The following is a 25,285-nucleotide window of genomic DNA, read 5'->3' on the forward strand; positions in this document are numbered from 1 at the left end:
AGGAATGGGGAATGGCACCGGTGTAAGGGCTCAGGCACTGTGCTGGCCCGCCCCTGTCACCTGACAGATGCACTCAGGCAGTACCTTGGTCAGCCCAGGGTTCCATGGTTGCATAGTCTGCACGCAGGGAAGACTCCTGCCCACTTAAACTCTTTCCCTCTCTCTTTTCTGCTGTTCCCCTGGGGCAGACAGGACTTTTCCTGTCTCCCTCTTCTTTTCTGTCGTCTCTCTGTCTCTGTGTGTCTCCCCCCCCAACCCACTAAGCTCTGTCTGCCTGTCCCTCCGCCTTGATCAGACTCACCCACCATGGAATCTGCCAAGGCTCCCCATGCACTTTATCCTAACAACTGGGGAGTGGGGACCATCTGATCTGTCTGCTTTGAGTGACAGGAATCACAGAGGTCTGAACAGCAAGTCAAGAGGGAACTTCAGGAGAGTGTTGTTGCTCTCAGAATAGACTGAGCTTACTTCCTGCGCTTGTCGGTAGCTAGCTGTGGCTAGTGGCTCAGCACCCCTGACTATAAATCCTGGGAAAGCTGAATGTCCATCCCTTCATGAAGCTTGTCCAGTCCCCAAATTCTTGTGTTCTGAGGGGAAGGAGCTGGGCGGGCTAGACCAAAGACACATGGCTGTGGAGATTAATTCATTCTGTTCTTTATTGGTTGTTCGGAGCCTGGCAGCTGCCTCTCAGGCTAGGGTCTCCCCGAGCTGCACAGAAAGTCCTGCTTCCTTCTGAGGCCAGAACGGAGACGTAGGAGTGCTTCCCCCCATCAAGACAGGTTCTTACTAAGAAGTCCTGCCTAGCCTCCAACTAGCTGTATGGCCTGGGCTAGCCTGGCCCTCTCAATCCTGCTATGGTCTTCCAAGTTCTAGGATTACTAGCTTGTGCCACCATACCCATGTGAGAGGTGGCTCTTATCCCAACACAACACTCCACCCTTCATGCTTCTGCCCTGCACTGAGGTTTTAAGGGATATGAGCCGTGTCATCGAGTTTATATCTCATCATTCTCCAGTTGGATACTGTGAGTCTCCACCTCATTTGGAGTGTTCCCGGCATCCAGTGTTTCCCCTGGCTGCTCTCTGTCTTCCCCCTCATTGTCCTTGTTCCCCACCTGTCCCTCAGCATCCTCTCTGGGACTCGGGACATCTCCTTCAGCCTCTGCCTGTCTCCTAACCTCCCCTTCAGGACTGACGGTATCTACTTCAGCCTCTGTCTGATGTCCAGCCTTCTGCACAGGTTCCAAAGACTCCCCTTGGGCCTCCACCTGGCCCCTAGCTTCCAGGGATTGCTGGGCTTCTGGTTGCAATGGACCGTTAGCTAAATGCGACTGCCTCCCAGCAGGCTGTGGCTCCAGGAGAGCTGGAGGAAGGGACTCTGCATGCTTGGGGACCTCTCCTGGGAAGTTGACGAGCTCTGCAGGAGTCATGAGCCCATCTCCATCCAGGTCTTGGGTCTCAAGCACCTGGTCTACTACCAGGATCACCTGTGGAAACAGTTACCATAGATATTTTCAGGAACCCAGGCCCTCCCCCAACCGCCCCATCCCTGCTGCATAGGGTGTGAGCTTCCTTTTTTTCAGGGAGTCTACCAAAGGACCAAAGCTCCAAGGCACTAGCCCCTCAGCTCCCAGCCGCGTTTACCGGGTTGATGGGAAAGTGTGCAGCTCCAGGGGCCAGAGCTGCCGTCAGCATGGACAGCAGCTCCAGGCCGTCCAGCTGTCCATTCTGGTCATAGTCGTGGAGAGCAAAGAGGTAGAGCAGGACTAGGGAAGAGAATCTGGGTTAGGGGAGGCAGGAACCCACAGTGCCGCCAGTACTCAGCCCCGGCTCTGTCCCCAGGAGCCTCCTAGGGCCGGTGCCAAGCACCAGCCCCTCACCTTGCTCCCGGTTCATATGTTCCGGATCCTCCTCCATCTTCTCCAGTCCCTTGAGGTAATTCCGCAGATGTCTGTTGAAAAAGTGGCAACTCGGTCAGGTGAATCCTGCCAGTGACCCAAGGCTTGACCAGTTACTATGTACTGAAGGCCCCAGCTTACTCACTGGAGCTGCTCAGGGCCTGGCTGGAAGGGGTTGGACATGAGCTGCTGTTGCACTTCAGGGTCCGTCCTAGAACAGGGAGAAAAGCATCAGCCAAGGCCTAGCATGACAGATTTCCCCAGACCAAAGGGACTTGTCACTCCAAATTCCCAGCAAAGGGAAAACACTCTTCCAATGTCACTGGAAATAGAACCTTACCTTCTAAGACTGTTTTTGCAGCTCCGGTGCCTTAATTAATGTTAGAAAATCCAAAGAAGGGACTGGAGAGATGGCTCAGTGGCCAAGAGCACGGGCTGCTCTTCCAGAGGACCCAAGTTCACCCAGTACCCATATTGGGTGGCTCACAGTTACCCATAACTTCAGCTTGAGGAGACCTAGCCCCTTGTTCTAGATTCTGCACCCCCCCCACTCATGCACACACAGACACATACATGCAAAGAAAATGCCTGGTGAGGTTGAGGCCACCATAGCAGACACACAGTGGAGGCCCCATGAGACAGTCCAGCGAGTGTCAAGACACAGTGTCTTATTGTGGTCTTGCTTCTTCAATGCCAGGATCCAAGGAGCAGATGTCAAGCTAAGGCTGGTAGGGATGCCCAGGTATCCACATACCCAGTCTGCCCCACGACAAGTCACTGCACCTTCCTTTTTCAAGCAGAGGCCATGGGTGTCAGCCCGGACTTTACATCTGCCCAGGGGCTCAGAATGTGTCCCTACTTCTGCACAGGCTACTGTGTGCCCACATCAGCCTGGAGTGGCAGAACTGTCAGGAGCTGATGCAGCCACTCTGGCCACTGTTCCAGCCCTCCAAGGCTCTTCCAGCATCGCTCCCCTCATACCCTCAATCCTATTGCATATACTGAGTCTAAGAAAGCCGTTCTGGGAAGTCAGAAATGTTGTTAACGATCCCTATTTCCTTGGTATTCCCAATGTCAGATTCACAGATTGCAGACCCTGTCCCAGTTTCTAGCTTCCTCCTGATGCTTTACACAGGACTGGGACCAAACTCTTGACTGCAAAGTGATCCACAAGCATGGACTAATCCCTACTTGTGACACTCTGATAATCAAAGGGCAGGAGGTTGGGGTGTGAACACAGGATTGAAGGAGGCTCTATTTCAGCAGGCTCCTTGTGCCTCAGAGGAGTCCCTAGATCTTTCCAGAGACTCTCCCTAGCCCAGCCCAGGGCCCTGTCCCCCTCCTAACCCTCTTACCTTGCAGCTCCATCCTTGGGAGCGGCATGACCCAAAGGTAGCAGCAGCAATAGTGGCAGCATCAACACTTGCATCAGACACTGGAACATCCTTCTGGAGACTGGAGCTGGGGACACAATCAAAGAGTCAGGGGAGGGGTGTCTGCCACAGTGTTGGGGGTCACATGAATCACACATGTGGAAACACGTGGCACAGGAAAAAGGATGCCTGCTCAGGGGGAACTATATATGCACACCAACAACCGTCCATGGACCTTAGTGCGCGCACGCGCGCACGCGCACACACACACACACACACACACACACACACACACACACACACACACACACACACACACGGAAGCCAGGGGTCAACACTGGGGATCTTCCTCAATCGCTGTCCACCTCACTTTTTGAGACGAGTCTCACAGAACCTGAGGCTCTCCAACTCAGGTAGACTGGCTATTTGGCAAGCCCCACGGATCTTCCTGTCTCCACCTCCCAGCACCGAGATTCCGGGTCACACTGCTGTGCCTGGTGTGTGTGTGTGTGTGTGTGTGTGTGTGTGTGTGTGTGTACATGTTAATATAGTTGTGCACGTGCATGTGGGGGTCAGAAGTTGACGTTGAATATCTTTCTTTTATCACTACCCTTGATCACAAGCAGCTTTAATTAATGTAAAATATATTATTATTATTTATTGTGAGCGATGTGAAGTGGGAACGTGTGCCATTGTGTACGTGTGGGGGTCAGAGGATAACTTTATGGAGTCCAAACCTTCATAGATTCCAAGGCTTAAATTCGGGTCCCCAGGCTTGCACAGTCAGTATCTTTAGCTGCCAAACCACCTTCATCTTTTGACACAGAATCTCTTACTGAACTTCACGCTTTCAGTTCAGCTAAACTGGCTGCCCAATAAGCTTCAAGCATACACCTGTTTCTATCCCCCATTCCCACCCCCAGCCCTGTGGTTGGAGGCACACACTACCGTGCTTGGCTTTTTACATGAATTCTGGGGCTCTGAACTGAGGTCCTCAGTAGACATGTTACAAGCGGACACCTCCAGCCTGAGCCTGAGCCTGGCTTTTGTTTTTAAACATGGGTGCCGAAGCTTGAGATGAGGTTCTGGCGTCCTCACTGCGCATGCTCACTGGTCTGTGCACGTGACCCTCATTGCGCATGCTCACTGGTCTGCACACGTGACTGGACCTGGACGCTACAGTGAGTAAACGAAACTCTTTGATCTCTGTATGCCCCAGCGGCCAAAGGGATGTTGAAGCCACCACTGCCTGAAAGGTGTCTGTAGCATTAATTGCTACATTTTCCCTAAGTAGCCTGTGCCACCCTCCATTCCTCTGCCTCTGCCTCTCGAGTTCTAGGGTTACAGATGTGAGCCATGGTGTCTGGCTGTTCGTTTCTTTGTTTTTCAGTGCTGGGAAGCCAAGCCCAAGTCTTCACCCATGCAAGTCAAGTGCCCTACAACTGAAGTGCACTGTCAGACTATTTTTAAAATGTGTATTAGACGTGTGTGTGTGTGTGTGTGTGTGTGTGTGTGTGTGTGTGTGTTTTGTCTGCATGTATGTATGTGTACCACGTCAGTGCCTGGTGCCCAGAGAGATCAGAAGAGGGCATCCGATCCCCTAGAACGGGAATTACAGGAGGTTGTGAGCCACCATGTGGATGCTGAGAACCAAACCTGGGTCTTCTGCAAGAACCACAGCAGGCGCTCGCTCTACACACCGAGTCATCCCCAGCCAGTTTCTTTACTGTTTCTTAAATTCCTTCTTAGAAACGAGGTGCTCTCTTATCAGTAAGTTGAAGGTGTACGATCAAACTGCTTATTTTCCTCCTTAAGCCTTGCAAAATTACATAATCAGGAAAAGATACACATTTAAACAATGAACAGAAGTGAGTGGCACATACCTATAATCCCAGCTCCCTGAGAGGCTGAGTTATGACAGTCATGAGTTCGAGGCCAGCCTCCCAAGGACAGAGATTATAGTCATGTACCACCACACCTAGCTCTGGTTGTTTTTATGAAACAGGGTCTCCCTAGGTGGCCTCCTGCCGAGTGCTGCTTACAGGCATGTGCTCCCATAGCTGGCTCTTACAGACTGCTTCTTAACCTATGGGGGATTCCCATAGCCTAGTCAGGACTGAAGCATCAGTGTGTAATCTAGTCTGCCTAGGAACAAGGTGAGCGCTGGAGCTGCTCCTGACCAGAGCTGTACGGCAGGGTGCAGCGTGCCTTTTGCTGGGAAGCCTGAGACCATTTGCAAGCACCTGCCGTGTATGGAGCCCTTCTGAAGGCCTGGAGGGATTCTGAAGTACCCAGGGGCTCTCCTCTGTCTTCAAACCCTAACCACTTCCATTCTGAGTGGCTTGTTAAGTAATCCTAATAAACCAAACACCAGCCCTGTAAGCGCTGACTTTCTAGCTCTTCCTAGGTGTGGGGCCTACTTAGCCCCGCAGGCCTTGCTGTCTGCTGCTCTTCTGTAGCTGTCTTGAAAGTCTCAACCGCCTTTGTGCCGTGCTCTATAAGTCATGGGCAGATTCTGAGCCTTCCCTATGTACATCAGTGTCACCGTCCTCTTCTCTGACCTGTGAGTCCCTCCCATTTGTAACTATTTAGTGTGTGTAGTGGACAGAAACAAGGCCCACTTTCATGGGATTGCGGAAAACAGTAAGAGGATAGTGAATTCCTTCTGTCACACAGTCAGCCTCTTACTGATGTCCCAGTCTGTGGTACTGTCTTTACACCCACATCAGATACGTCTCCCTTTACTAGAGCGCCATTGCTCCCGAGACATTTTACTGTTTATTTTATTACTGTGTATATGCGTGCATGAGTGTAGGCCAGCGTGTGCCAGCTGCACCTGTGGAAGTCAGAGGGCAACTCTTGGGAACTGGCTCTCTCCTGCCACCTTGTGGTACATGGGGTTTGAACTTGGGTCCTCAGGCTTGCTTGCAAGTACTTCAGCCCATTTTGCTGGTCCATTCAAAACCTTTTTAAAAACAAACAAACAAAAACAACAGGGGCTGGAAAGATGGCTCAGCTGTTAAGAGCACTGGCTCGTTCTCAGCACCCTATATTAACTAACAACTCTCTGAAATCCAGCTCCAGAGGGCCTATGTCCTCCTCTGTCCTCCTCTGTCCTCCTCTATCCTCTGAGGGCACTGCACACAAGAGGCACACAAACATACATGCAGGCCAAACACCCACTCACACAAAAACCGTAAAGGCCAGGGTGCTGGCACACACGTTTAATCCCAATACTTGAGAGGCGGGAGGACTCTGTGAGTTCCAGGCCAGTCTGGCCTGAAAAGGGAGTTCCAGAACATCTAAGGCTACAGAAAGACCCTGTTTCAAATAACCAATGAATTTAAAAAATCCCACAGTGTCTCATGAAAGTAGCCCAGGCTGGCCCACAACTCATCATGTAGCCGAGGGTAACCTTGAACTCCTGATCCAAGCGCTAGGGTTACTGGTGTGCACCACCACACCTGGCAGCTCCAACCCCAAGACCTTCAATGGCTCCTTGTTTTTCTCACAGTGCAGTCCTTACTTGGGCGGCCAATGTCACGTCATCTCTACCTCATCCTCCAGTGACCCATGACAGCTTCAAGCAACGGCATGCTGGATTTTCTCCTGTTTTAGTCTTCGTCCAAACCTGTTCCACCTTCAGCCTGGACCCTCTTGATAGCCTTAGCATTCAGTTACAGCCTACCTCAGAAGCGAAAAGCACCACGTGTGGACTTTGAGTCTAATGTTCTGCTGATGCTTCCAGCCGTTGTTTACGAGACTCATGCGAGGTGTACCGAGGCTGACGTAAGACGACTTGTTCGTACTCAACAGTTTTAAGCCCTTGTGAGAGCTTTTGTAAGTAACAGAAATAGAGTGGTCATTGATCAACTGCTTGTAAAATAAAAAATGATCCTAGCCATTTCCTAGAATTATATCATGCATAAATTGAACTACCTTAACAAACACTTGAAAGTCGCCGAAACTGCTAGTTAACAGTTGAGCTATAATTCAGTGAAGTTACTCAAGTCACACACACACACACACACACACACACACACACACACACACACACACACTAATCTTCTGCCTCCAATTTCTTTAGGACTTTGCTCTAGTTCACAGGAGACCTTTGGCCTTGAGGTTGGACCTTTGGTCATATCTTGCCTCTGCACTGTTATGTGGTCCAGGCTGGTGTCTTAACCTCTCTTAGCCCTGGGGTCTCTATTATTAAGATGAGGGTGTTTCATAGGGACTTCGGGAGGTTTAAGCTAGGGCCAACAGATGCTCCACAATGTGGGGGGGGGGTCTTTGGAGACTTAGCTCATATGGCTTCCCATCTGTTGGATACATTTCTTTGACAGTAGCCCTGTCAAATAGCCATAATCTCTCTCTTGAACCTTCTCAGGACAAGAGCTGGTACCATGAAGGGCACCCATGTCATTTCTGAACAACTCTGACCGTGGAGAAGTTATGTGAATATAGCCATCTTCCTGGATTTTTGCCCCCTAGTGTCCGGATCTAGGGAGGGGAGTCCTAAATGACTGCAGCTATGCAGCCAGAGGGGTACTCACCTGAGCTAGAGCTCAGCCACCTACGATTGGATGACGATCGGCAGCGAGCGTCCTTCCAATCATCTCCATCTACTGAATGAGGAACCCTAGCTAGCTCCTCGAAATCCTACCGGCTAGGGCTGTTAGACCTGTCATCAAACCCAGGGGCCTCGGGGAGCGCTGTGCACCCTTCCCCTATCTGCTCTCAGGGATGACCTCTTCCAGCGGCAATAGGAGGCCAGAGCGCCCCCCATTCCGCTCCCCCAGCCGAGTCCAAGCCACAGGGGATGCGGAGGACTGCGCTCTCGGCATCCTGAGGCATCCTGACCGCTGGCAGGTCTCCACCCACATCCCCAAGGAGCCCGGTATCCCCACCGCTCGCTGAGCCCCAGCCCCTCCCCGAGTCCGACCCACCTGCTGCGGTGGCGCTGCACGCGACTGGGGCTCCGGCTTCGTGCGCGCTATAGGCACCGCGCCGCCCTCGACTGGCTGCCCGCAGCTGGCCCTCCCCCGGGCGGCTCCACGTGGCCTTTCCACGTCGCCCTCCAGCCTGCAGCCGCCGCCCAGGCCCGGGCAGAGTCCGGAGCGAGCGACAGCCACGGGAGAGCCACCGCCCCGCCCTGCCCAGACCTGTCTTGCAGCGCCTCCGCCTGGCCTTGTTCCATGCGGGTCCTCGGTGCGTGTCACTAGGACCCAGATGGAGGCAGACTGGTTTGCGTTTTTGAGTGTGACAGACTGGTGAGGCACCGGAGAGGATTTGTGAGGGTGTTTGTGTGGGCGGCTGGTGAGGCATGTATACGAGGCGTGTATTCAAGAGCCGGAGTCAGAGTGGTGAGTCTGGTTTGTGTATAAGGCAGTCACTGAATATTGAGACTGGTGTGTTACACACGGAGAAATAGTGGCGAGGCGAGGCCTCTATGTGACAGAAATAGACACAACTGGACAAATATGAGGCTGGTGTTCATTTAAAATATCTTTGACTGTGATTACGCTGTGGCAACACAGGCTTTATCTGAGAAACCTGTTTGCGACCAATAGAACATGACTTGCTGTTAGTATGTGCGATTGCGGCCTTCGGTGGGAAGAGCGGTGTGGCCAACTCACGGTCAGTTGTCTCGGAGTGTGACTGCCGGGTTGTCTCGAGGCATCTGCAGAAGCTCTTCTCGAGTTGTTAAAGCTCAGGTTCCAGGGAAGGCGAGCACCGTGAGCATGCCCGAGGGGAGAGGCCGATGGGGCTGGGTGTCAGGAGGAACCTCTGCAGCTGGCACAGCAGTTTGCCAACACAGGAGTCGGAGCTCTACGGCCACAGCTTATAGGTCAAAATGGGGTGTCACCTACTTTTACCCCTGTGGCCAGTCCTTCCACCCCAGCTCGGGGCTACGTCTCATCCACTGACCCAGGAACTTAGTTTTTTGTATAATCTCATGCCTCAGAATCTTCAGCTCCTCCGGGTTCATCAGAACCTCCAGTCCGTAGCCCTCACAGCCACAAGCCACCCAGACTACCCTGCCTGTGGGGGGTGCTGCTGGGCATGGGTGGCCTGGAACCCTGTCCACCGCCTCCACCACGCTACTCCTCCCTGTCCGGTCAGTTAGTTGGTCTCAGTTCTCAGCATGCACCGGTGTTCTTTGGGATTCCTTCCTCACTCTCTGTTTGCTCATGTGGTCATCAGTTGGCATAACTTCCATCGTCGTCTGTCAGGGGTTCACTTGTGTTTTCCAAATGCGGACCTCCAGAACTTCCGGGTTCCATCATACTGGAAACAGGGTAACTAAATGGCAGATGAGATTAGTTTAGATGAAGTCAGACTGGAGTATATAATTCCATATGAATGGTGTGTAGGGGAAAAGGGCCAGCCAAAGAAACACACCCTGACAGAGCCAAAGAAACACACCCTGACAGAGCCAAAGAAACACACTTTGGTCCTGGAATCAGAGCCAGTGAAAGAAAGAATTGCACCAGGCCCTAAAATGAGAGCCAAAAGGCTAAAAAGGACCAGTGAAGGAAACACACTTTGGTCGGGTGGTAGTGGTGCACGCCTTTAATCCCAGCACTTGAGAGGCAGAGGCAGGCAGATCTCTGTGAGTTCGAGACCAGCCTGGTCTACAAGAGTTAGTTCCAGGACAGCCTCCAAAGCCACAGAGAAACCCTGTCTTGAAAAACAAAAACAAACAAACAAAAAAAAGGAAATACATTTTGACCCTGAAACAAGAGCCAAATACAACCCTAAACCGTGCAGAAAACCAACCAATCACTGAACAGGATATCTAGCCATTCTGAGCTCAGGGATTGAAATCTGACCAGTCCCCACCCTGGAAATCTCCCTGGAAAAACTCCGCCCCCTAAGAAGCTCTATATAAACCCTGTGCCTGTTTAGTTTCTGGCTGTTCTGGCTGCCCAGCTGTCCTCTGCCATTCTGGCAGAAGGCAGTCACTCTCCTGGATTCTTCCTTCCCGATAGAATTCTTGAGTGAGGTTTGAGTGAGACCTTCCTTCCTCAGAGCAGAGATGACCCTGGGACCCTGGGCAGAGTGGAGCAGAGCAGGGCTGTAGCACTTTTTGATGGGGAAACCTTCCCTGGAGAAGCAAGCAAACACTGCTCTTCAGGGGACTGGAGTCATACTGTAACGAGTTCACCTGGGAAACCCTCCCCTGCCCGAGCAGAGCTGATGCACTGGGGAAGCCTTTCCCTGAGGCAGGGCTGTAAGCTGCTATGCTTACCGTGACCGGTGCTATTCCTTGGCTTCCGACTGCCAGAATTCCTTTCCATCCAAGCTGTAACACTCAGTATTCTTTGACTCCTGAGTGCCAGAATCCATCATCAGATCTGTCGAAATGCTTACATGGTGTCCATAGCTAAAGAGGAACTCTGAACACACCAGGAATAACACTGCTGAGGCCTGAAGTGTCTCCCAAAATTAACATCTTGGGCTCACCCTCTGCTGTGGTGTGAAGGGGCTCTTGAGACAGGGTTAAGTCAAGGCTCTGCCCTGCACGTGGAACAATGCCTTATGGGAGAAGCTGCAGCTCATACGTGCCCTTTGTACTCTTGCCCTCCTGTTCTTTCCACCACGTAAGGACACGTGAACGGCATCGTTTAATGAAGAACACATCATGACCGACACTAAGCCCTGTTTTGTTTTTTTTTTTACTAAGCCCTATTTATAAGGATTCAGGCATTATGCTGGCCCGCCCCTGTCACTTGGCAGAATGCACTCAGGCAGCACCCTGGTCAGCCCAGGGTTCCATGAGTACTAACTAGTCTGCACGCAGGTGCAAAGGACCCCTTAAAAGACAGATCCCAGTCCACTTACTTTCTCTTTCTGCTCTTTCCTCTCTTCCTGGCTCCTCTGTTCTCACTCTCCTTCTTTCTGCTCCTGTCTCCCTCTTCTCTTCTGTCCTCCCTCAGTGTGGGGACACCAGACCTTGAACAGAGACCCACTTCCCCTTCGGCCTGGGAGCAGGCAGCTGTGAGATAATGTTTACTGAAAACAATTCAGTGCTATAAAGCTCTTGATAGGGCTCAGATAAGGGCTCACTCACTGAAACACCATGACTTTGACACCCCCTACAGCTAGATGCTTCTTCCTGTTCCCCCTGCTGTTTCTCCCCCGATTCTGGGGCGGAGATTAAACCACCAGCCAAGAGGGTGAGAAGTCTGGGAGAGTTTTTGGAGAATTGTATGTAGATGGATGGCAGAAGTCCTTAAAAAGGGAAGCGTTTTTTTTTCTTGGGGAGCTCTCCTCCTAAGCTGAGTTGGGAAGCATAAAGTTTTTCTTAAAGCAACCGACCGGTCTCTGTGTCATCTATCCCGACCACCTCGCTACATTCTCCGATGCAGGCTGTGCAAACAGGTGTGACACCTCAGTGTCTCTTTACCTCTTTTCTCTTTCCTTCTCTCCCCCTCCTGTTGGGAAAAGGGGCCAGTCAAAGAAACACACCTTGAGCAGAGCCAAAGAAACACACTTTGGTCCTGCAACCAGAACCAAAGAAATGTACCCTGACCCTGAAACCAGTGCCAAAGGAACACACTTTGTCCCTGGAATCAGAATCAGTGAAAGAAATGCACCCTGGTCCTAAAACTAGAGCCAAAAGGCTAAAAAGGACCAGAGAAAGAAACACACTTTGGCTTTGAAACCAGAGCCAAATCTGACCCTAATCCTGTGCAGAAAACTAACCAATTCCTGAGCAGAGCTCTAGCCAATCTGAGCTCAGCACTAAAGTCTGACCAATCCCCATCCTGGAAGCCCTATATAAATGTCTGTTCTGTGTGTTCTGTTCAGCTTGTGGCTGTTCTCACTATCCTCTGTCACTCTGGCAGAGGGCAGCCACTCTCCTGGATTCTTCCTTCCCAATAAATCCCTTGGATGAGCTTTGGGTGAAGATCTTTTGCAACGGCGACCCTGGGCAGAGCAGAGCGAGCAGGGCTGTAACACTTGCCCGGGAAACCTTCCCTTGGCAGAGTGGAGTTGTTACACTCCACTCTCTGATACTCGCTCTCCGGGAGCAGAGCTGAACTGTAGCAACTTCCCCCGAAAAACCTCCTGCCGAGCAAAACTGCTACATTAGGCAAACATCCCCAGCTGGAAGACCCTGTCCTGCCTGAGCAGAGCCAATACACTGGGGAAGCCTTTCCCTGAGGCAAGGCTGTAAGGGGCTAAACTTACTACAACCTGTGGTAGTCCTTGGCTCCCAAGCTCCAGGATACCTTTCCACCTGAGCTGTGTAACACTGAGTATTCTGTGACTTCTGAGTGCCAGAATACCTGACCCACTCCTGTTCCATTCCCATCTGACCGAAATGCCAACACCTCCCCTTTCTAATAAAACTTATCAAGCTCTGTCTGCCTGGCGTATTTGTCCCCCTCCTAGGCCACCCTTGAATGCCATGGAATCTGCCATGGTTCCCCTCGCAGGACCTCCTTCCAGCTTTATCCTACCCTTTGAAGCAAAAGAACAATATCATTAGTATCTGATCTTGGACGTTTCACACTTCAAAACTGTGAGCGACAGATTTTATTGCTTATCACTTGTCCAGTGTAGGGCTGGAGAAAATGGGGTAACCAGTTGATTGAGCATCGTGTGCTCTTGCAGAAGATCCAGGTTTGGTTCCCAGCACTCATGTCAGGTGTCTCCCCACCACCTGCAATTCCAGCTCCAGGGGACCTAATGCCCTCCTTTAATGTCCTGGGGAGCTGTACTCACACACACGGCCCCCGAACACACATGTACAAACACAGAGAAAAAGATAAATCTTCAAAAATTTTCCAGTCAGTAGTATTTTATTAATGGGATCACCATGTGAAGATAGACACAGAGATCAGAACCAACCAACCCTCAGAAGCAATGGGAAATACACACACAGATCACCAAGGGACCCACACTGATGACATCTTGAATCTTGTGTCCAGACTAGGAGAACACATTTCTATTAGAACATCCATTGCAGTACTTTTTAAAACTCAACAACAAATACACTCATCACCTAAAGGTTAACAAGCCAAGTAGGATGGCTTATACTTGTAACCCCAGCATTTAGGCAGAGACAGGAGAATCGCTTCAAGTTCAAGGCCAGCCTGGTCTACATAGCAGTTACTGGGCCACTCAGGGATGCACAGTGAGACCCTGTCTCAAAAGCAAAATAAAAAAGAACAAAAAGCCACCCACCCCAACTAAATGGCAATGACTCCAAGATCTCTAATTGTAGTCTACAAGGTCCAGACCTCAGGAATCAAACATCCTACTGACTTGTGCCTGGGTCTGGGTTTTGTGGCTGGGTACTGACACTGAAGGGGCCAAATGTTTTTAAAGAAAAGTTTAATGGTCTTCAGTTCTTGGAGACAAGGGGGGAGAAGCACCATTGTCCTTTGGAAGGGAGACAGGAGCAAAGGGCAGGCATAACCATAGCCTAACCCTGAGGGAAAGACAGGCAGGGGCAGGGCTAGGATTAACCAGATTCAATAATTTGGGAGAGCTCTGGAGCATCGAGGCTGCTTGAGAGAATGGGCTCTGGGTTTCAGGGGAAATGTTAAGAGTCTGAGAAAAAAGTACCAGCATTCTACCCAGTGTCTCTGTATCTGAATGCATTGTCTTCCTCTTCTAACCTTTCCCTCCTCTGGTCTCCCCACCCCGGGGATTGACTCTGTGCAGTGAGGAACCTGAGAGCCATTCCTATTCCTCCTCTGCCTCATCACCACACCGAAGAGTCTGCCAACTCTGCCTTCTACCCTGAAGATCTTCATTCTTCTCCCTGCTGGTGCCCAGTGTTCAGAGTGCTCTTAACAGTGTCCAGTTGGCACCTTTGCTTCGGTCATTATTCCCCTCCTTTTCTAAGTAGCCCAAGGGTTTCTTCTAAAGCATATCTTTCTGACCTCTCTCTCTTCCTGCGCCCTGGGGAAGCTCAGCGCCTGCTCCTGGATCACCCACACGCTCAGCCACGCCTTTCTTTTGGCTCCAGGTTTTCACTTATCCTGGAGCAGGCACTCTTGCCTCCCACCTGCCTGGGAAACTCCCACTCGTTTTCTGCCTTTCCCCATTGCAAGCTGGGCATCATTCTAACCTGCTCCCACACAGCAGCAGGGGGGCATTCCCTTTTTCTAGTACCGTTTCCTAAGAGTTCAACTGTCCTAAGAGTTCAACATTTGCCGGGCGCACGCCTTTAATCCCAGCACCCGGGAGGCAGAGGCAGACGGATCTCTGTGAGTTCCAGACCAGCCTGGTCTACAGAGTGAGTTCCAGAAGAGGTTCCAAAGCCACAGAGAAACTGTCTCGATTAAAAAAAAGGAAAAAAAGTTCAACATTCAAATCTCATGGACAGATTTTGCATTGCATACACTGATCTATATCCCTAGACCAGGATGGTACAACTCGCGGATGATTCCAGTCTACAGTGGGAAGCCAAGGTTCCACCGCAGTCCCTATTCAAACACACTAATGAAAACAGACAGGCTCCAACGCCGGGAATAGAGTTGATGAGCAAATCATCTGTTGCAACCTTTCTGTTAGCGGGGATCATAAGAGACGAGGAGTAGAATATCACCACTGAGCCGCTGAAACCTGAGTATGTAACAACTTGTCGGGCAGTGCTTGTGCCCAGTGTGTGAGGGTCACGGTGGTGAATGGCTGCGCCCTGTGACTGGACAGAATATTCTCACAGGAGCGGCTGTAGAACCTTCCCAGGCTGCCCGATTCAGCCCTCGCCGTCCAGAGATGGCACTCACCAAGACGGCAGCTGCGGGGGCGCTGCTTGCCCTGGGGGACCCCGCTTTTCACCACCAAGGGGAAGCAGGAGCGGAGGCGCGTGGGAGACCGAGTTAGTACCGCTTGTATTTGCCAAACGCCGCCCTTCGCCTCGGGACCGGCGGTGGGCGGGGCCAACTGCAGAAGCCTGCCAATGGCGTGCAAGAGGCGGGCCCACGACAGCCCGCAAGCGGAAGAGTCAAAGTTCAGGAGCTAGAGCCGGCCGGGAGCCTGGGAAATGGAATACCCCTTCGTAACCAAGATGCTGAGTTCGTCCCTGAGCCCGCAGAACGGCACCTGGTCAGACACCGTCTCTCTGCTCTTGGCTCTCGGCGTTGCTCTCTACTTGGGTTACTACTGGGCATGTGTGCCCCAGGTGGGTGAGGGCTGAGCTCTGACCGGCGTGCTTGGGTACCTAGTGTATGGGGGTAGTCTCCAGTCCTTTCTGAAAGCGCGGATAGTTGGTTCTCTCTTTTGACCTACTGGAGAGCCGGTTCTGCCTCTTTAGATTCCTCTGCTAGGTGGGTTTTTAAGTACAGGAAGGGTGCGCCCCCAGACTGTTGACTAACCTTTGGATAAAGGTGGAGTGGAGGGTATCCTCAAGTGTCAGAGATTGCGTTTTCTGCTTTCCTTTTTTAGGTGGCCTAACTAAAATATGCAGATTATGTTCGCTAGCTGCACAGAATAATAGGACGGATGCCTGTGTGTGTGTGGCACCAGTTCACCAACTTAGCGGGGCCTGATTTCCCTTGAGGACTGGCTGGGGTTCTTGCCAAGCTTAGGGCAGATGGATAATTCTACCCCTGCACACTCAGCCGTTTTAAGTTCTAGACTCTTTGTGTGTACCATGCTGAGGAAGTCTTAACAGGTTTTTTTTTTTTCTTTTATCAATTTGGAGATTTCTTTGAACCGAGACGTAGGTAAAATACACAATCTACATATCCATGAAAGCTAACGTTTTTGATCTCATTAAAATCTATTTAGGTAAGAGTCTAATAAGAAACCTATTGATTCAGCTTCTTTAGAAAGATCTATAGGAATTAAACGCTTATTCCTGGCTACTGGGAAGGCTGAGACAGGAAGATCACTTGAGCCTAAGAGTTTTCAGCCATCTTGAGCAACAGGCAACACAGAAAAAAAAAAAGAAGAAAAAGAAAAAAGAACCGTTGTGGCCCCTGGCAAATGGAAGTACGTTAGGAGTAAAAGGGTGTTTCAGTGGTTAAGGGCACCCAGGTTCGGTCCTCGTCCCTAACAGCACTTCCAGTTCACAACTGCCCGTAACCCTCTCTGGCTTCCAGGGGCACCTGGCATATAGGTAGTGCACGTTGGCAAACACTCACACATGTTAAATAAGTCTAAAATATAAATAGTAAAAAATAAACGTTTTAAAAATCACATAAAATGCTTATTAGTACAATACCTGGAATGAAATGAGTATTCAACAATTTTACCTACAAGTTATTATTATTGATGTCATAACTGTTAATTCTGCTTTGTCCTTGTTTGCTCTATCTTTGGGCAGACCAATTAACCTATAAGAGTTATAACTTCTTTACTTCTATCTTATCGAATAAGGTTGGGATTAGTTGGCTTTATAGCAGTGATTTCATTTTTGTTATTTCCAGGGTTAAGGACCAGGGTCAAGTTATGGTATCAGCTGGGCCTCTTTAGTGTATCATCTGCCTAGCCCCTTTACGGTATCAGGACTGTAGATAAAACAGGATCTGATTAAAGTTACTTAGAAATGCCATTTATGATTTAAAAAATTACTTCCCCGATGCTGGAGATTGAACATAGGGCCAACCTTCGATTTCAGTCTTAAGCTGGAGTCCTGGTTTTGTTCAGCACACCCTCCTGAAGTCTATGAGGCTAGGCCCGCCCTCTCCTTTACTTCATGGCTATGCAGAGCCAAGCAAAGAGGCAGAGTCAGGGCTTCGTTCCCACTGACCTCATTAGCTCCCATTATCCCATCTCTGTTCCCTTTCCCCCAGTTGGCATGAAGAAAGGAAATATTTGTTCATGTTACCCTAAGAACTGGGGCTCTACAAGAGAGTATGAGGTGCCCTTGTAAAAGAGCCTTTCAGCACTGAGCACACACATTAGGACAGGCACAAGTATACAGACAGTGGGGCACAGGAAGAGCCAGACTGAGCAGAGCAATCTTCAGGAAGCTGCGTTTGGACAATTCAGTTGCAATGTGAAGGCCACAGGTGCTGACATTTCTTGGCCTGGTCAAGAATCCCAACCCAAGACAGAGGCAGGAAGATTTTGATGAGTTCAAGGCCAGCCTGGGCATAGTACAACTTTGTCTCAAAAAACCAACCCCCCTGGGCTGGAGATGTCTCAGCCCTGAAGAGCATGTACTGCCCCTGCAGATCAGTTTGTTTTCCAGCATCCGTGTTATGGCACTCTGAACTGCCTGCAACTCCAGCTCCAGAGGATCTGACACCCCCTTCTGGACTCCACAGGCAAGATCTGCACCTGTGTACACATACCCACAAACAGAGGCACACAATTAAAATAAAATCAAATCCTAAAAAAAGACCCAAATTCCAACTAACCAATGAGAGGACCACACCCTTACTGTAGGGGATCAACTGAGTAGTTTATAGTATCTGCTCTCCCACAAATGGATTGAGGGGACAGGCTGAGGAAGTCAGTACCCAGCCAACTGCAAGGGTTCCCCCTTCTGGGTCACTTCTGGAGGTGGCACGTTAGGCCTGGAGTTACTTGGGGAGCACTAGCTGACTGTTATTATTTAAGGAGGCCCAGCCATTCTAGTCTCAATTTTGCTGGGTCCTTTGCTGTGTCAAAGCACTGTCCTTAAGGCTGGACTTCAGGGGAGAGCTCACTCACCCTCCAGTGTCTGGAACCAAAAAAAAAGAGGCGAATTGTGTTATGTGGTTACAGAGGCCTCGTCTGGTGGCTGGGCCCCAGTTTCTGGCCTTCCTGGAGCAACACTGTCCAGTCACTGTGGAGACTTTCTACCCCACACTGTGGTGTTTTGAGGGACGGCTACAAACCATCTTTCGAGTCCTCCTGCAGTCTCAGCCTGAAGTCTGTTACCAGAGGTAAGGACGGTCAGCACACGGTTCCTAGGGGAGACTGATCCACTCTTTAAATGAAGGCCATCTGTGCCCTCTGTGTTGAGCACGAGACTGGGCACTTACACAAGCTTAATAGCTTATCTATCCATTCTACATGGCCAGCATTATTGCTTTGTATAAAGCATGCCTTCAAATGCCCATGACAAACTGAGAGCTTGGGGTGAGTCAGCCAGTACACCTTTGAAGTCCAATTCCTGATGGTGTCTTTGTATACCCATCTCTCTTAAACGCCAGTGAAGTCCTCCAGACCCCAGATGGAGGCCAATTCCTTCTAGACTGGGCTGAGCAGCCTAAGAGCAGTCACTACCCGGACCCTACCACCCAGCCCATAGTACTGTTGCTTCCAGGCATCAGCGGCAGTAGCCAGGAGTCATACATCTTACACCTAGTTAACCAAGCTTTGAAAGATGGCTATAGGTAAGGATGGGGCACAGAACTTGGGAAGGGAAAAGTGGATCTAGGTACTTTGGTAGAGGCCTGACAACTACCAAAGGGGCGGGTCTTCTTGGGGGTTTTGCCTCACATACCTGTGTTGCCCCAGGGCTGTTGTGTTTAATAACCGTGGCTGCCGAGGGGAAGAACTGCTGGTGAGTACCCTGCTTCCTCGTGGTGGCCCCGCGCCTGCTCCTGGTAGAGCTCACTGGCCCCAGGGCCCTGCCGACTTCCCTACCCTTCCGCACCACCTCCGAGCCTTTCCATTCGGTTGCCTTCTGGTAAGGGCCTCCCTCCCTAGCCAATGGCCCATTTGCCCCAGACTCACAGGGCTTACTGTGCCAGCAACACCGAGGATCTGGAGACAGCTGTGAAGCACATAAAGCACCGCTACTCCCAGGCCCCACTGCTGGCTGTGGGCATCTCTTTTGGAGGGTAATAGTTGCCTGGGTTTACTCCAAAGGCCCACTGTCCATCTTGTCTCTTCCTTCTCTTCTCAGGCCCCAATTCCATGGCCTTTTCATCCAATCTTACAGGATACTGGTGCTCAACTACCTGGCACGGACAGGGAAGGCTGGAGGACTGGTAGCAGGCCTGACAATGTCTGCATGCTGGGATTCCTTTGAGACCGTTGACTCTTTGGAGACCCCACTCAACTCACTGCTCTTCAATCAGCCCCTCACTGCTGGACTCTGCCGGCTCGTGGCCAGGTAGGACAGAGTGCACACCAAGCTCTGCTAGTGCTTGAAGGCTCAGGCCCACATGGGGCTTTCTTGATGAAGTAAGAAAACAGAAGCTGTGAACTCTGAGTTAGAAGCAGGAAGGAGTCCAGACAAACCCTGATATGTTCTCTTCCAGAAACAGAAAGACGATTGAAAAGGTGTTGGATGTCGACTTCGCGATAAAGGTATTTCTCAACTATGCCCTCAACCAGTGCTGGTCTCCTGTTGTCTCCTATTTTATGACATCACAGCTGCAGTACCTCCACCACACAGGCCCGCACAATCCGCCAGCTGGATGAGCGCTACACATCTGTGGCTTTTGGGTATAAAGACTGTGCGGCCTACTACCAGGCCTCAAGCCCAAGAACCAAGGTAGATGCCATCCATACCCCCGTCCTTTGCCTCAATGCAGCAGACGATCCCTTCTCCCCAGTCCATGGTGAGTGGCTTCAACAATGGAGCCTTGACCCCCAGGCCAGTGAGCCACAGATGTGGGGTGTGCCTGAGGTGTAAGCCAGGGTTCTCATTGCCGGGCAGCTTCCTGACCTCCTCCTGACTCCCTCCCAGCCTTGCCTCTGCAGGCCGCTCAGAAGTCTCCCTATGTCGCACTGCTCATCACAGCTCGGGGGGGCCACATTGGCTTCCTGGAAGGACTACTGCCCCAGCAGCACTGCTACATGAACCGTGTCCTCCATCAGTATGCCCAAGCCATCTTCCAGCACTCCACGGAGTTGCCTGCCCTTGGGGCACTCGCTTCTGAAGATGGAAAGAGCTGACAAGAGAGCTGTTGGGGGTCTCGGTTCAATCTTTCTTTGTTTATTAAATATCTTCTCTTCCCACCTAACGAGCCAAGGGTCACTTTCCCCTTCCTCAGGCCCGAGCAGACCATCCAGGAGCTTACGTACATGTGGCCTTAGGCTTGGTGCTACCCACTAAGCCCACAGACCACTGCTACCTGAGTCTTCCTTTACCTCTTCCTGCCCTAACAGCAAGTGCCAGTCCAGACTTTGTCTCAACAAAAGTCAAGGACCTCGATAATAGCCATAAGGGGAGGAGGGGACACAGTTTCTGTAAGAAGGATGGCAATGCCTCCAGGCTCTTGGGCATCTTCACATATTTCTAGAGAAGGAAGAGCTCAACTCTGGAGCCCTGGGAGGCAGAGGGAACGAGGCAGGTAGTGTGCCTGGGCTTCAGACTACACTGTCCTAAATGGATCCACAGGTGATGAATGTAGGGCCCCCAAGATCCACAGTGATGTGGGGCCACAGGCAAGCTTTGGCTGAGGGACACGCAGTACCCATCAGTCTCGTTGTGGGCAGCCTCAGCTGTGGACCTCAATGATTCTGCTCTGGGAGGTGGCAGTGTCCAAGCCGGATTCCCATTGGTCAGGGAGGCTAAAGAAACCCTGGAAAGGCACTCTGGAGCAGCAGGATGGTCACAATAATAAGGCCGACACACAGCAGCAGCAGTAGCCATACTGGAACACTCCCTGAGGGTGTGACAAGGGAAGACGGGAGTGAGCCAAGGAGGCTCAGAGCTTCAAGACCAGAACCCTTAACCAACCCCCTTCACTCAAGGAGGGGCGGGCGAGCGGATGCAAACAGTCCACTTCCCAGGGGTCACTTTTCACTCTGGCTAAGGATGAAGTGGTACCCAACACACAATGCAACAGTGACTCACGCCGGGAGGGCAGCAGGTGCAACTGACAACGGCTATCCACAGCCACAGAGAAAAGGGCAGTTTCATGGGGCCCAAGGAGCTCGGGGCCACAGCCCTTCTCAGGTAGAAAGGCTACATCCGTCACCACAATGCCATGGGCCTCCTTCACATAGTAGAGGCGCTGGAGAAGCAGAAAACGGGAAGAAGCCTCGTTGGAAAGCGTGCTCCACAGCCCCGGGCAGGCCTCCCCGAGGACTGGGCCAGCCTCCTCCCTGCACTCAGGGAAGAGTAAGCCTGCAGCCCTCCCGTACGGTTCGTGCCAACCTCGACCCGTTACCTGGAGAGAGAAGGCGATGTAGATGGCGACAGAGCCAGTGACCGTGCCTAGGCCTAGGAAGGTACCCGATTCGCTGCAACGTACAACAGAGCGTTCGTTGTTCTGGGAGCTGGTGCAGAAGCCCTCTCACCCCACAGTGGCCCCCAAGAGGCTGCGTCAGGACGCACTCCCGAGCTCCCTCAAGTGCCCTCCTTTCCAGCTAAGCAGCAACTTCTCACACCTGACGCTGAGGCAGGAGATGACTTCATGGCCACAGGGCCTGGTCCGAAGCGGCAAGAAGGTGGAACTGTCCCAGGCTGTGAGGTAGCAGGGTGGGGGCTGACGCAGGCGCTTGTGGGGGATCTGCACTGTGAAGAGTCGCAGCCCTCCAGGCTGATCTGGAACCTTCCCAAACCTGGAAAGCAGGCGAAAGGTTTGTGCCTTCCTGTGCCCTGGTCACACCCCCAGCACGGCGACAGTCTCTTCCCCTTGCCCACTGCAGCCGCCCTCTGTGACCCTCACACCTGCAGGACTGGTAGCGGTATGGTGTGCTACAAGGGGTGGACCCATCCTCCTGCCACTGGAGCTGCGTCACTAGTTGGTCCTTCTGCCACACAGAGGCCTTCAAGTCCCAGCCTACAGTAACCAACTGGGCGGGGATAAAAATTCCAAAGATGGACAGTTAGGACACTTACTTACTAGGCAAGCAGCACCAGAGCCCCCCTTTTCTGCACCGGTATCCCACACCCCCACCTCCTCACCTTTCCATCGGGACCCAAAGCCAAATCTCCAATCTCCCCTTCATGTGCTTTGAAATCCAGAACTTTCTCCAGACTAGGTACCTACAGGCAAGCCAGTATCACGATTCAGACCAGACACAGCAAGAAAACTACCAACCCCATCCCTCTTACTCTAATGGCCACTCACAAGTTTCCAGAATGCATATTCAGAGTCTCATAGTTTTGGTGCTATTGCAACTGACATCCCTCGCCCTTGGCCCCGGAAAAGCATACCTTCCAGACACGAACATGGCCATCAGCCCCTCCAGTGGCAAGCAGGGTATTATCATGGTTGAAGCACACAACTTTCTGCAGTGGCTCAGTGCTAAAGTCTGTCTGCACTGCCTCCAAATTCTTTACTTTGAGTTCAACCCCTTCAGGGTGAACTTCCGCTCCAGATTTCTTCTCCGATGGAGCTGCCCCCTTCCGTTGTCGAGGTCCCTGTTCCTTAGAACCTGCAACACAAACAATTTTCCAGGGTCCAGACTTGTTTTGTTTTTCAACCCAGGGTCTCTCTTTGTAACAACCCTGGCTATCCTGGAACTTGCTTTGTAGACCAGGCTGACCTCAAATTCACAGAGAACTGCCTGCCTCTGCCTCCCAGGTGCTGACTTCTTTGTTTTTGTTTTTTGTTTTGTTTTGTTTGTTATCATCGTGGTTGTTGTTTCTTAAAGACAGGGACTTACTATGTACCCCAGGCTAGCTCCTCTTGCCTCCACTCCTAAGAACGGAGATTGCACCACCACAACCAAGCAGAACCCAGGCTTAACTGCTACTAGCCCTTCTGTACTGACGGTACAGAGAGCATTTTGGCGATACCGAGACCCCACACCTAATCTCTCCTCTTTAGAGACCACGATTAGAGTGACTTTTCCAAAGCTCCTCACCTGCCCTCTCTGCTTTACTGCTCTTCTGTTGGTGGACCTGAAATCGTAGAAGCTGACATCGGGCATCCTGTCCTGCAGCAAGGATGTCACCAGCCAGGGCCAAGTTCATAGTGGCCCGAGTCTCTGTGTCATGAGAGTGCAGCAAGGAGGCGCTCAGGCAGCCATTGATTTGCTCTAGCTGCAGAAAGTGCTGGGAGGGAACCAAGGTGGTCAAAGTTCAGGTGAGCCCGGAAGTCACATCAAGCCCTACTCTTAGACGTTTAAGTCCTGTCTTAGCTGTATCCCTTTGCTTCCCGCATCCATCTCAGGGGGTTTGTCGCTGTTGTTAGAGCTTTTTTTTTCTTATTGGAGCTCCCCAATTAGTACAGCACGTAGGGCTTAGATTTCTAAATCCGGTTTACAGAAAGCAAGGAATCCTGGCTCGAGCTGCTTGAAGGCACATAAGACATTGTGTCTTTCTGGAAAAGGGCAGAAAAGGAGCCCTGGGCCAGCTCCCGCGGTCCTGCGTGGGTGAGCAGCCCAGCCTTCACAGTCCCGCACAGCTTCCAGCCTGTTTGCTGGACGCTTCAACCACTCTTCTAAGGTGAAACCAGCACCCAGGCGTCTACGCCAGGGTTTCCCACTAGAAACAGGCAGGGCCTAACGCAGGGGTACGACTCAGCCCTGCATCACCCCCGCCCGCGCCCGGTCACCCCGGAATCGCCCCCGGGCACCGCACATTCCCAGTAGCCCTGCGTTCTCACCACGCCATTCTTTATGCCAGTCTTGGCGGCTCCTCCTCCGCCCGCAGCGATGAGCAGCCCGGTCTTGGGGTCCACCCGGAGCGCGTACAACGGGAACGGGGCCCGGTACAGCTCCACACCCCGGCGCCGGCCCATCCCGCACGCGCGTTCACTGCCAGCCCCGCGGAACCCACGACATGCCGCGCCCTGCCTTCGACCGCTGCCGAACTTGATACCGCCGTCGCCGGGAAGCCTGAGGACCCCTCTCAGCCCCGCGGGCTCGCCACCCCTCAAACCACCGCAGGTTCGCGCGACCGTCCGGCTGGCGCTCGCCGGCGCGCAGTGCGCACGCGCCGCGCTCCTCGGCTCTCTCCGCGCAAGCGCAGGACGCCGGGTCCGCGTCAGCACTAGCGGGACGCGCTGCCACGGAACCCTGGCATCGGATCCGGGTCTCAGCCCCGAATGACGGCCGACCTGCCATCTTTGTGTGGGGCGTGGGGCTGGAAGAGATTACCGAAGATCAGTTGGGACGGTCCCCACCTCCGGAGATGTTGCACGGACTCGTAGAAGCGAGCACCTTCGTGTGTTACTCCAGAGAGGAAGTGATTTATTTCTCCCAGGGTACAGCGAGGGCAGGGACTCCAAAACAAAGCTGGCTTCAAATCAGATTCACCGCTTCCTAGTATGAAGAAATCACTCCCTACTTGACAGTATCCTCCGCGAGTTAACACCCAGTTCTGGAACAGAGAAGTCGGGTGGCAGTTGCTCCCCGACAGGTGACTTGTGTGTTGTTCTGTGCCTGGTACCTCATCCCCATCCCTTTTAAAAATTATTCCCTTCCCTCCTACCCCCCACCCCCGCTCTCCTCTCCTGCGTGCGTGCTTCTTGCAGGTGCCCACTGGAACTGGGGTTAACAGTTGTGAGCTGCCATGTGGGTGCTGAGAATTGAACCCGAATCCGTTGGAAGAGCAGCCAGTGCTTCCGCCCTCTCTCCAGCTCCTCGCCCGTGCCCGCTGTTATGGTGGAGGTTCCACCCCAGCCCCCTTCCCTATCTCTCTCCAAACCTTATCTCAGAAAGCCCGCCAAATGATGACCTCCCCCTCCCCCCAGAAGTTCAAGACCACTCCCACGGGGTATTTAAACTGTCCCCAGGAAAAAAGACCCGTGATTTTCCGGGTCTCTCTCCCGTCTCCTCTTGGGACAGGGCGTGGGGAGGTGGGGGGGGGGCTGTATCCATTAAACATGGGCTTTTGCTAATTCGGTTTATTTGGTCTGATTTGGATTGCTGCATCCGCGGACAGGCTTATCAGGGTGCAGAAACTTTTCATCCTTCTGAGGGAGCCTTCTGGTCTGTGCGTGAGAGTTCGCCTGCGGATGACTTGCTAGCAGTGTCTTTCCCTAAGAGGAAAATGGTCTGCTGTGTGTCAACTGACTGTCCCCTGAGGAATGGGCCCAGTAGCCTAATCTCTGATTCCAATTATCTGTCAACAGACCTGAATTAAACCTGAGGAGGGCCTTACAGGGTAGATGGCACTTTGTTGTCTTTGACCTTTCTTTCCCTGCAGCCTTGTCCAGGACCGGCCTTATCCCAGAGCCATCGATTCCACGATGTGGGCGCA

The 25,285-nt window shown here is 52.0% G+C and overlaps 3 protein-coding genes and 2 long non-coding RNA genes across 9 annotated transcripts; 3 read left to right on the forward strand and 2 right to left on the reverse strand.

Annotated features, from left to right (window-relative positions):
* Positions 1-638: 638 nt before the first annotated feature.
* Positions 639-8,394, reverse strand: Cgref1 (cell growth regulator with EF-hand domain 1). Of its 4 annotated transcripts, none has more exons than XM_021229234.2 (6): positions 8,220-8,394; positions 3,253-3,358; positions 2,043-2,108; positions 1,880-1,950; positions 1,644-1,765; positions 639-1,486 (listed from the first exon to the last, which is right to left on the reverse strand). In XM_021229234.2, the coding sequence occupies exons 2-6, from the start codon at positions 3,339-3,341 to the stop codon at positions 995-997; spliced, it is 840 nt and encodes a 279-aa protein (XP_021084893.2). In that variant the 5' UTR covers positions 3,342-3,358; positions 8,220-8,394; the 3' UTR covers positions 639-994. The 4 variants fall into 4 exon arrangements, with proteins under 4 accessions (XP_021084893.2, XP_012971383.2, XP_040586776.1 ...); XM_013115929.3 differs by lacking the exon at positions 8,220-8,394 and adding an exon at positions 6,959-7,114; XM_040730842.1 differs by lacking the exon at positions 8,220-8,394 and adding an exon at positions 4,236-4,343.
* On the forward strand, positions 4,435-7,174 carry LOC121133803. Its single transcript, XR_005870793.1, has 2 exons — positions 4,435-4,526; positions 6,785-7,174. It is a non-coding gene; the product is annotated as an uncharacterized LOC121133803 (long non-coding RNA).
* Positions 8,395-15,221: 6,827 nt separating the features above from the next.
* Abhd1 (abhydrolase domain containing 1) lies at positions 15,222-20,142 on the forward strand. The gene is made up of 9 exons (XM_005073534.4): positions 15,222-15,418; positions 17,953-18,113; positions 18,384-18,566; positions 18,691-18,736; positions 18,904-19,016; positions 19,118-19,291; positions 19,440-19,488; positions 19,577-19,742; positions 19,871-20,142. The coding sequence occupies exons 1-9, from the start codon at positions 15,281-15,283 to the stop codon at positions 20,077-20,079; spliced, it is 1,239 nt and encodes a 412-aa protein (XP_005073591.1). The 5' UTR covers positions 15,222-15,280; the 3' UTR covers positions 20,080-20,142.
* Positions 20,098-23,977, reverse strand: Preb (prolactin regulatory element binding). 2 transcript variants are annotated; one of them, XM_005073532.4, is made up of 9 exons: positions 23,688-23,977; positions 22,945-23,134; positions 22,292-22,512; positions 22,040-22,120; positions 21,803-21,927; positions 21,520-21,693; positions 21,300-21,372; positions 20,984-21,143; positions 20,098-20,792 (listed from the first exon to the last, which is right to left on the reverse strand). In XM_005073532.4, exons 1-9 carry the CDS (start codon positions 23,820-23,822, stop codon positions 20,698-20,700), a joined length of 1,254 nt encoding a protein of 417 aa, XP_005073589.1. In that variant the 5' UTR covers positions 23,823-23,977; the 3' UTR covers positions 20,098-20,697. The 2 variants fall into 2 exon arrangements, with proteins under 2 accessions (XP_005073589.1, XP_005073590.1); XM_005073533.4 differs by lacking the exon at positions 20,984-21,143.
* Positions 23,978-24,096: 119 nt separating this feature from the next.
* LOC121133781 lies at positions 24,097-25,199 on the forward strand. Its single transcript, XR_005870756.1, has 2 exons — positions 24,097-24,442; positions 24,558-25,199. It is a non-coding gene; the product is annotated as an uncharacterized LOC121133781 (long non-coding RNA).
* The last annotated feature ends 86 nt before the right edge of the window (positions 25,200-25,285 follow it).

This window comes from Mesocricetus auratus, unplaced genomic scaffold (assembly GCF_017639785.1).
Source record: "Mesocricetus auratus isolate SY011 unplaced genomic scaffold, BCM_Maur_2.0 Super-Scaffold_100024, whole genome shotgun sequence".
Classification (NCBI taxonomy): domain Eukaryota; kingdom Metazoa; phylum Chordata; class Mammalia; order Rodentia; family Cricetidae; genus Mesocricetus; species Mesocricetus auratus.

Coding starts and splice junctions, on each gene's coding strand:
- Cgref1 (XM_040730842.1), bottom strand. CDS start 4,275: ATGTCTACTGAGGACCTCAGTTCAGAGCCCCAGAATTCAT. Junction 2,109..3,252: donor CCCAAGGATGGAGCTGCAAG/GTAAGAGGGTTA, acceptor TCCCTGTTCTAG/GACGGACCCTGAAGTGCAAC. Junction 1,951..2,042: donor CCAGGCCCTGAGCAGCTCCA/GTGAGTAAGCTG, acceptor CTTTTTCAACAG/ACATCTGCGGAATTACCTCA.
- Abhd1 (XM_005073534.4), top strand. CDS start 15,281: ATGGAATACCCCTTCGTAACCAAGATGCTGAGTTCGTCCCTGAGCCCG. Junction 18,114..18,383: donor CCTGAAGTCTGTTACCAGAG/GTAAGGACGGTC, acceptor CTTAAACGCCAG/TGAAGTCCTCCAGACCCCAG. Junction 18,737..18,903: donor GCCGAGGGGAAGAACTGCTG/GTGAGTACCCTG, acceptor CATTTGCCCCAG/ACTCACAGGGCTTACTGTGC.
- Preb (XM_005073532.4), bottom strand. CDS start 23,822: ATGGGCCGGCGCCGGGGTGTGGAGCTGTACCGGGCCCCGTTCCCGTTG. Junction 21,928..22,039: donor CTTTGGGTCCCGATGGAAAG/GTGAGGAGGTGG, acceptor ATCCCCGCCCAG/TTGGTTACTGTAGGCTGGGA. Junction 21,694..21,802: donor TACCGCTACCAGTCCTGCAG/GTGTGAGGGTCA, acceptor CCTGCTTTCCAG/GTTTGGGAAGGTTCCAGATC.